At 29.5% G+C, this 10,999-nt stretch overlaps 1 protein-coding gene across 1 annotated transcript; it reads left to right on the forward strand.

Annotated features, from left to right (window-relative positions):
• Positions 1 to 5,868: 5,868 nt before the first annotated feature.
• LOC113367521 lies at positions 5,869 to 10,752 on the forward strand. The gene is made up of 3 exons (XM_026609120.1): positions 5,869 to 6,215; positions 8,436 to 8,716; positions 10,139 to 10,752. The coding sequence occupies exons 1-3, from the start codon at positions 5,869 to 5,871 to the stop codon at positions 10,750 to 10,752; spliced, it is 1,242 nt and encodes a 413-aa protein (XP_026464905.1).
• Positions 10,753 to 10,999: the final 247 nt, after the last annotated feature.

Genomic DNA, 10,999 nt, shown 5'->3' on the forward strand with positions numbered 1-10,999 from the left:
ATGTGTAAGCCATTATACATTATACTTATAAAATGTAAAGATAAAAGACAAGCAATTTTAAAAATGTGTTTAAATAGTTGATTTGAATTAGAAGTAAGAATAAGAAGAATAAGATTATAACACGTAAAGATGAAAAGAATAATGAAGGAATAAGAAAGAGAAGATAGAAGTAAGGAGAACAGAAGAAAGGGGAGAATGAAGAAATAAAGAAGAAAATATAGAAATAAGGCGGATAAAAGAGAGGGGAGAATGAAGAATAAGAAAGAGAAAATAGAAATAAGGAGGATAGAAGAGAGGAAAGAATGAAGAAATAAGGAAGCGAAGATAGAATAAAGAAATAAGAGGATAGAAGTTGAATAGAATGAGAAGGTAAAAGATAAAACAATATAAGAAGAGAGAGGAAAATGAGGAAGTAGCTAAAGCTCAGAGTTAAGTAGAACTTGAATTGCTGATTAGAAGTAAAATAGAATAAAAGTTAGAAAATGAAGCAATGTTAGAAGAATGAAGAAGTCTGTTATAAATAAAATTGGATGGCTCAGGATATGTAATGATAGCATATGATATAATGAAGATAGTATACGATGTAATAAATTTGATACATTTAGATATAAAATATATTCAAATTTAATTATGGAACTTGTTGAAATAAAAAACTCAAACTTAAGATTATTTTGTGATATAGCAGAAGCATTAAACTCGAACAAATCACTTTATATCTTTTGTTAACTGGAAAACTTTATTTAAACCATATTGCCAAGTGGCAGACGTAAATATTTCGTATAAATAAATACAAAAAAGACAAAGAAATTTGAAGAATTACAATTTTTCGAACTAGTTCTAGTCAAACATAATCTCAAATAAGTCTGTTAGATAAACTAGTAGTTCTGATTCCACATAGTGTATGTAAGTTATTTTCTTTCTCCAGTAAAATTTCAAAATATAAAAATATTTCTTATTTTTTCATATCTTAGGAAGACGAATACACAGCGCCTAATATAATAATCATTTTTCAACTGATTGCGTCATCAGGCCCAAAACTATGATAATGATCAATATCAGCTATGATAATGATGTGGTGATGAAGGTATCAAAATATAAAATAAAATCCTTCTCAAAAAACAATCGTACTGTAGTAGTATAAGCCTCGATTATGCAACCACCAGTTTTTGAGTTCTAATCCGCATAATCTGATACAAGTAGTAGACGTTTACAACCTGATAGAAAACAGATTTTTTTTACTTGAAAATATAAATTCAAAATATGATTCCAAATGAGAGTTATTTTTTGAGGCATCTTCTGCAATATATCATTCATGTCACACTTTAGAAGTATGTAAAGTAAACATTTCATCATACAAAGATAGGGCAATTTCAGGTTGTCTTCTAACAAATCTAGGCTGCAGAAAGTAGCATAGATGGTGTAGAACACTGAGAATAGTTCATATTGAAGTTCAAACAAATGAAAAAAGTCAGAAAATTTGAAAATCCTTCAAAAAAACTTAAATTTATTTTGTGCAAAAGAGAAGTAAATTTAGTCGGCCTCTGTTCCTGTTAGTCATCATCCAAAGCTTCCGTTCTCACAAAGAAGAATTGTAATTGAGACCTCACCTCAGATACGTGATATGTCAGATGAATAAATTCAAATATTGAACATCGCTGTTTGCAAGCGAAAGTTATAAAAGGAAATTACATACAAAACGCATATTAACAATAACAAAACAACCGCAGACACCAAGGACTGACCTTCTGGTTACGTTCTTTTAACAACAATTACCTTGCGAATTGACGCTAATTCTTTGCACAAAGTTTTTCTGTTTTTTTAGTAGTTAACATGAATCATAGAATGGACAGTTTACATAACGATGAGTATAAAAAGACCAGAAAATTTGTCATATATTTGGACAGAATTATGTGTTCTATTAACCGTTCTGAAGAAATACCTTAAACTAGCATTTTTGGAAGACAACTCAGTCGTTGACCTTTTTTACTAATAATTAAGCAAAATAACAGTTGAACATTTCACTTAAATAGTCGAATCTCAATTCTCAATAAGTTAAAGTTTTTGCAACTTGCCGGCAAAATGCTTCTTATAACTGGTTATTAGAAATTGGGATTTATGGAATACTGATGATATATTTTTGAAGGAGCAATGCTGGGGTGGGGATTCTTGCAATTGGGAATATAATTTGGCCTATAATTTTAACATATTATTGATTATATAGATTCGTACAAATTGTATTTCTAATTGTCTATAATGAATAAATGAAACAAATAAATATTTTCAAGTTAAAACCGATAGACATCAAGAAATAGATTTTATTGGCTTGACTTCATAAACATATACCTAATCATAAAATTGCTTAAAATGTGACATTTAATAATACGTTTCCTTATTAGAATAAGATTTATCGGAGAAATATACATACATATATGCATATATATATATATATATATATATATATATATTATAAGTTTCAGTGTGTGTTTAAATGTGCGACATGGTGACACCATATTTTATATTGCCAATGCCAGACTTTATCTGAGGTCTGCAGCATCAGATTTAACACAGGCCACTGCGTTTATAACGCAATTGAACCCATTGACAAATACGGGTTTCCAGAACGAAATGTTAAAAAAGTCAACATACTGTAAATATCATTCAAAATTTATTAAAGTTGACAAAACGACAGGCGTATTTTTAATTAACTTCTCGATGCACTTGAATTTTGCTCAATTAAGATATGTAAAATATTAGTTTGCTTTAATTGACCACTGAGGTGAAAAAAATAATTTTATTTATAAATATATCAATAATATGGGATTGTAAGAAATAAGACGAGAAGATAATGAAATACCAAACTTGATTGAGCAGTAAATTTTCAAAAATAAATTGCAGAGGTGTAGATTTTGTTTTTTTGCATGAAAGTTTTATTGCACGTTTATCCTGAAGGTAGAATTATTCACTAATTTAGTTTTTTTAATAAAAGCTTATGGTAAGGTTACAATAAATTTACATGCCATTTTGTGATATCAGGATCATAATTTCAACTGTTACATTTTTTAAATCGATCCAGCTATTTTTGAGAAAATGTTGACAAAAGGTCCAAATGGGCTCACATACACACACAACTTTTGCCAAATTTGGTTTCATTCGATTCGAAATGACTTAAAGCGTCGAGAAGACATAAAATTAACAAATCGGATTTTTTCGCGAAAACAAATTTCTACGGGAAGTTAAAAATGTATCAAATATATGTAAATCATTGACTTGCCTTCTAAAATGTACGTTGCCAAGTAGAATAAATCTAAGAATTTTTCCTAAGCCATTAATTAAATAAATCACAAAAACACTCTGTAATTACCAGCTTTTCAAATTAACACATTGTACAGTAATATCAATACAAAAACCTATAAGCCAAGCTCACCGTTTATGTCTATTTAATTCTCCCGGTGTGTTTGAAGAGATAAATTTGATGGACTGTTAAGGTCTTAAAGTTGATTTATATTTCCAATACTTCTCTAACCTAGTCACCTAAATCTAGGAAATAGCTTGTTTCAAACCGTTAGAACATTATTCCAATATTTGACAGAATTATTACATTGTAATTCATAAAAAGTTATTACAACACTAAACGCCTCTTCAAACACATTACTGTTCATGCCCGAACGGTGCAGTAGGCGAAGTCTACTGTCATCTATTTCCACAATAGGCGCTTTGTTTTCTTAACGGTTCTGTATTTACTTAGGAATTAGGAAAAAAATTATGGATATTAAAAAAAATATTGTAGGACCTATATCAATAATTAAAATAAAAACATGGTTAAGGTGAGTTTTTGTCAAAGAATAATAAAGAACCAAATTATGCTTCAATGCCTTTTGCTGTGTGCAAATTCCATGAGCAAGAATAATTTTTAATTTGATTCAAATTAATTAGCAATTTCAAATGGATATGGTAATTGTAAACTAGTAGAAAGTTGGCATTTAGCATTAATGCAAGTTGCCTGAACTTCCCGAAATGTGTAAGAATTGACTTAATCAATCGATATTGATATCTAAATAAATATTTAGATTAATTTTCAACTCTATTTCAAAGATAAAGTTATCGCTTTCAATTAAATATAAACATTGCGATTTCGAATAGAATTTTCTCGAACACATTTAAATTATCTGTAATTATATTAATTATATTGCACAGACACGTGCTTGTATGTCCCAAATTTGTAGTTTATTATTTTAAATTTTAATGAATTGATAATGTTTGACTCATCACATCACAAAAGCAACTTTTGACACAAGTTTTGACTATAATATTTTCTCAAAATTTGATTAAATTTTAACATTAAACTATTTGTCGTAGGGCCGTAACATTTTAGTATGTTTTATAAGACTATGATATCTATTGCCAAATAAAGATTCATAAAAATTGGCTAACATTTTTTTCAACAGTTAATTTCAAGAAAACGACTCGGTAGATATTTACCTAAAACTGTTCAGTATCATTCTCAACCAATATCTTACGAAAAGTTTTTAATTTTTTAAAATCGATTCAGAATTGAGAGATAAAACGTTAAAACAAATTTTTCACTTTTCTGCTACTTTCACAAAGAAATGTCACAGCCGATCGTCGCACAAAACTGACAATTAGAAAAGATAGTCCACATCGAACTACATCGATTGACTTTTAAATTTTTGAAATCGATTCAGGCGTTTTTGAGCAAACGTCGATGAAAGTTCTAATTTTGGCAAACGCCAGAAAAATTATATTAATATTTGCAAACTTTGACGAATTTTTAAAATTAAACGAGTTGTCGTAGGGCTGTAATATTTTAGTATGATCTATAAGACTATGGTATCTACCGTCAAAAGAAAAATGATAAAATTCTTCAAAAAAAATTATAACACTTTATTACAAGAAAACTTAAAATTAGATATTAAACTTATTGGTTCGATAAATAAATAATAGTTGGGAAATATTTACATAATTTTATCTTACGAATCCTATCGGATTACATTTGATTTGATTTTTGATATCTTTCGCAAATTATTCGTATCTTTCCCAAGAAAAGTTGAAAATATTAAATACATCTACTAATTTCTACTTATCATAGGCATCAAATTATGTTTCATTAATTCATATTGTTCTTATCACAACATTGTTTAGGTATTATTATCAATATTAGTATGGTAAGTAAAGAATAGAAAAAAAAATCTTGATAATTTTTACGAATCTATACTACTTAATAAACCAAAATTACCAAAATTACTTAATAAACCATTTTGGGTAGATCTTGTAATATTAACTGATATTAACCGAGTTCTATCTAGGTGGAAAGGGTCAAAAACATTACTAATTTGTAATTATTAGAGAACAGTGCTATCAGAATGTTATTAATATAAATATCAAGTGATTCCTAACCTTAATAATCAAAACTTAAATTGCTTTAATTAACTAAATTATTAACTTTCCGTAGGGTAAGTTATAGTAATCGCAAAAAAATCGAAAATGCAAATTTGCATATCTTTAGGTTTCAAAAGTTTCAGAACATTTTGGCCTACCTTAGAAAAAAATAGATGTATGTACGTAAGTATGTGCGTGTTTCTCAAAAATTTCGAAATTCTCAAAAATCTACTTTTTAAAATTAAAAAAACTGATGTATGTGTGTGTGTATGTATGTATGTATGTATGTATTTGTTTCTCAAAAAGATCCTGAAATTCTATTTTGTTTAAAAAATATTTGTGGTACGGAAAGTTCCAGCAATTCACCTTAAGGCACGATGCCATGCACCACTAGTTTATTACAAATTACATCCAGTTTGAGAATCGTCAGCTTCGGCGCCATGATTTACTTCCTGTATCCTTCCCAAGGATATGTATCCTATGTCCTTAGACAGTATGGCACCGCGATCGAAAGAGAGTAGACCGCCAAAGGACGAAAAGAACATGGATAGTGGCAAAGAAAAAAATCCTAATAAACAACATCAAGAAATCGAAAAAACTAATAAAAAAGATCGGAAGCATTCTCATGGTGTTGCAAAAAATTTACAGTTTTTTGAGAGCTTAAAAAAAGTTGCAAAGTCAAATAAAGTGAAAGAAAACCGCGATACTGAAAAAGTTTTGGAAAAAGTTCGATCGGAGTTGTTGGCTGTTGAAGAAGAATGTATTCAACAGGGCATCAGTGAAGAAGAATTAAAGGCGGTTTTTGCACCTTTAAACAGGTAAATTAAAAGTATTTAATCCAACGGCAAAAAACAGTAATTTTGCAGAAGCCTGTATTGTTATTTTGCACATTTAATTCATCATGGATATTTCATGTTGAAATTATTTGTAGTATATAATCAAAAAGACATCATTAAATTATAACGCAAACTAGTATATTAATTAAAATAAGTAAAGTATTACAAAAATGTAAGTTATATAAAAGCGCTTATAATTTTCTTTATATTAGCAAATACTTTTAACAAGTTCATTTTACTTAGACAATAAAATGATCATAATATTTCTCAAAAGTGGATTAATAATTCATCATTAAATAAAAAAAATAAATGTTTATGGAATAATATAAAATTCGTAAGAAGGCATAAATTAATGATACTTTTTTTATTAAAATTATTATCGATAGATTAACATTTTCAAACTATTATAATATAACGTGATATTTTGTGTGCAATAAAAAATTGTTAAAGAACTACTGTAGTTAACATATTTAGAGAATAATTTTCAAAATCGAATGGATGTGATTACGGCATCAATAATACAACACTCATTGATCATTGCAAAATCTGGAAATATATGTAAATCTATCTATGTGCGAAAATATCTTTGATTGCAGTGGTGAAGTCGAATATAGACTAAAAAGTGTTACGTGGCATTGTTCTATTTCATAAACTCTTTTGATTTAAAATATTTCATTAACACATTTTTATTTGTGGCACATTTAAAAAGTAAATACATTGGCGCAGCCACTGATCCATTTTTTCACAACTTTCGTATTGGTCTAATTATTCGACAATTTCTAAGCAATTGTACCTACTCAAAAAATCTTCAATGCTTCAAGTAAGTCAATTCCTTATTAAATTATTAATATTAAGTCATTATCCAATTATTTTATTGTAATATCATTATTTCAATAAAAATTAAAAAGTTAAGTACTGATCTGCTTTTGATAATATAAAAGTTCATTATATTCTAGAGTGATATTAGTAATGCGATGATAACATCTTGTCCGCTAAGAGTAAATACATTGACCAATATTGACTAGTGGTGTATGCAAATTGCTGGAACTTTTCGTGACAAAAAATTAACTTTTTGAAAACAGAATAATTTTTTTTAACTTTGAAAATATTAGATTTTTGAGAAATTTTAAATTTTTGAAAAAATAATTACGTTTTTGAAAAAAATATTCTTTTTATTTTGAAATATTTCGGTAATTATAAACTTTTTTTCAAAGCAATTGCACGTAAGCGCGTAATCGCCGCGTCGCCATCTAACGGACAAACGATCTTACGGAAGCCATAGAAATGTAAAGAAAATTGATACGGCATTATGGGAATCTTTATAAAATATCTGATAATTTGATATGCATATGTCTAATGATCATTTTTGACCGCCAAATGGCTTTTTTTTTTACTTTTTTTACTTGATCTCCAAAACCGCTAAACATGCCTTCCCAAAAATTTATTCAGTTCTGCATCTTGTCAATACAAGTAAAATGCCTTTTGAATTATTAAAATCGGACGCTCTATTCTGTTAAAAACAAAGTTACCGTTTGTGGCACTTTTTGCCCCGTATCTTTGAAACGGATAGACCTGCCTTTGCCAGAAACTAATCAGCACGTCTTCTTATCAATAGGAATCGAAAGGTTTTTGAATTATTCAAACCGGTTGATCGGTGTTTCCGAAATCGTCGACGAAAATTTGTATCTGTACACACATACATACACGCACGCACACGCACACACATATACATCCATTATTTCTAAGGTATGCCAAAATATTCAGAATCCTTTGAAACGTGAAGATATATAGAAATTTTCATTTTCGATTTTTTTGCGATCACTATAACTTGCCCTACGGGAAGTTAAAAAGCCAAGAGAAGGTAAAAAGAATTTACAGCTTTTCTGATAACCTCATTAGGACATTGTCTACATAAGAGTAAAAAATGAATAATATTTAAATATTCTAGATAAAATTTCAAGAATTATATTCGATAACGAAACGAATCGAATATAAATATTTCAAACATTTTATACGACCATAATCAGATCCTATAAACCATGAAGTATTGAAAATTGACTTAACCACTGATTCATTGGTAACAGATCTATTGACCTATTTCTACTTAAAATGACTCATTCATTCATAACACACAACCCATATCATACAAAACTTTTGTTTTGGCTCCTAACAAGCCCTAATAAATCTCCAAACATTCAACAGGTTGCGGAAACGTATACAGTACGAACGATCATTTGTCTTCGCCTCCGTCTGTTTTGTTCTCGTATCTCTCGTGTGGTATCTGGCGCCGCTCTGGCTGACGTGGGGCGTCAGCGCCGTCGGAAGGGTCGCCCTGGTTAAGATTCTGCCCTACTGGGATTGGAGACCGCTGGCTGGTGCCAAATGTCTCTTTGGACATCGTTCGACTGATCAGGGATCGAATTATGGTGACAATTTGGATAATGGATTGATGGAAACTGATTGTGATGTTTGTGAACTTTTGGGTAGGATGGTGGATGAAGAGATTTTTGCTCTTAATTATATGTTTTTATAGATATACTGGCGAGGCGCATGGCATCGTGCCTTAAGGCAAATTGCTGGAACTTCCCGTATTATGACGAAATGTTCGAATAATATTAAATGTTTTGAAATAGATTATTATAAATACTGTAACGTTATCTAATATTTACAAGAATTATATAAACTGAATTACAAAGTTAATTATTTAATTAAAGTATATGAGTGTGCTTCAGAACTTTAGCAAGAATTAAAATTAAAATCTAAATTATTAAAAAAACTAAATATTTTTTTCCAAAATCAATTGTTCTGTTAAAACAAGCAGGAAGTTTTTTGAACCAATCAAATCGGATGCTTAGTTCTCTCAAAAACTGCAATTTTTTGCACATTTAGCTCCATATCTCCGAAACGGCTAGACCTGCCTTTGCTAAAAATTAATCACCATTTCTCCCCATCATTACAAATTAAATGTTTCTTAGATCATTCAAATCGGATGCTCCGATCTCTCAAAAACTCGATTTCTATTTTCTGCCTTCTTTGATCCGTATTTCCGAAACGGCTAGAACTGCCTTTTTCAAAAACTAATCAGCATATCTTCCCATCAATAGAAATGGAATGTTTTTAAAACTATTCAAATCGGTTGATCCGTGCACCCGAAAATGTGGACGAAAAATTGTTTCTATACATATACACACACACACACATTCATGTTTTCTGAGGTATGCCCAAATATTCAGAAACCTTCGAAACATGAAAATTTCGATTTTTGGACGATTACAATAACTTACCCTACGGGAAAATTAATAAAGATTTTATTCATATATATCAACAATTTTATTTATTTATTTTAACCAATCAACCTCGAATCGAATCGCCACTATTAGATGACCATTCGAACTTTTTTCCTTAATTAATAAACCATTAAAATTACTGAATGTTGTTAATAACGACAGATTGTAATATTTACGTTTTTCAAAAATAAGAATTTTTAAATTTAAATTTTTAAATAAAAAAAGACCTAATGAAAAATCAACTAAATTTTTAGAAAGGCAAGTTCGGCGGTTTCGTCAGACGTATCTAGGCTAGTCAATGTTCAAAGAAATTTTAATAAGTACAAATTTTGTTCGCATTTAAATGGATTCCGTATCAAGATTTATAATGTCGATATTTTGCCTTAAAAATTGTTATGCAGCGATCGCGATCAATTTGAAAACAATTCAAAATTTTCAAAAAACAAAAATCTGTACGGGACGATCTAGCAATTTGCCTTAAGGAACGATGCCATGCACCACAAGTTTATCACTTATTTTACATACTTTATGAACCTAATAGATGATTTTCGTGATCATGTTTATATGTATATTTTTATTTTTCTATAACAAATCATTAACTTTTCTATTTTCTTTTAGTTGATATAGACAGAATAAATGACACATCTAGTGAATATTTAAGAGAAAATTATTTTTCTCGAGGAGCTCCTGTAATCGTAACTGATGTGGATCATCCCTCAAATTCTCTAATCGAATCCATATCCTTAAATGACCACCTTCTAGACACTTACCCTTGCGACGTTTATACAAATCTACAATTAGCACCTTTTGGCACAGTACGAGAATTGGTAAACAAATTTACCCAATCGACTTTGAACAGTACATTTCTTTATATGGAAAATTGTGAGAAACCTGCTGTAAAAGCCTCGAGATTATTAGCCGAAAAACCGTATTTCTACTCTCGACATCTACCTTCACCGTATCTAAGTTGGGTTTTGGTCTCTGAAAATTATGATGGAACTTGGAAGAATATTCATGTTGATGGTTTGGCAACGTTTTACCAGTTACGAGGAAGTTTTGAAGTGAAAATGCGTCCAAAAACACCTTGTGATGAGATTTGTTTTGAATTAGAAACTACAATTAGAGCTGGGGAAACAATGGTTTGGATTTCGATGTTGTGGCATTTTGAATTACGCGCCATATATGGAGAGAAGAGTGAAGCGTTTTTAAGTGTTACGAGTGGTAATCCATAATTTAAAAATTCAATACAAAAAATAAGTGTAATTCTTTTATAAAACTATTTTATTTGATTATTTGATTATTTATTTCATATTACTTTAACCCTTTCCGTTCGCAAAATGCGAGAATAATATGTATTTTTTCTCAGGAGCGGCTGCATACGAGTGGAAAGGGTTAACCCTCAGAATTATAAATTTTTTATTTGATTTGATCTGATATACAAATATCATATAGTATAATCCAATGATTTGATAAATTTGA

This window comes from Ctenocephalides felis, unplaced genomic scaffold (genome assembly GCF_003426905.1).
Source record: "Ctenocephalides felis isolate EL2017-DRISC unplaced genomic scaffold, ASM342690v1 CF-g0.4_SCAFFOLD_01170, whole genome shotgun sequence".
Lineage (NCBI taxonomy): Eukaryota > Metazoa > Arthropoda > Insecta > Siphonaptera > Pulicidae > Ctenocephalides > Ctenocephalides felis.

What these genes read in the sequence shown, in the direction of transcription:
- LOC113367521 (XM_026609120.1), top strand. Translation starts at nt 5,869, where the DNA reads ATGTATCCTATGTCCTTAGACAGTATGGCACCGCGATCGAAAGAGAGT. An exon ending in GTTTTTGCACCTTTAAACAG is followed by an intron (nt 6,216 to 8,435) that starts GTAAATTAAAAG and finishes AACATTCAACAG; the next exon opens with GTTGCGGAAACGTATACAGT. An exon ending in TGATGTTTGTGAACTTTTGG is followed by an intron (nt 8,717 to 10,138) that starts GTAGGATGGTGG and finishes ATTTTCTTTTAG; the next exon opens with TTGATATAGACAGAATAAAT.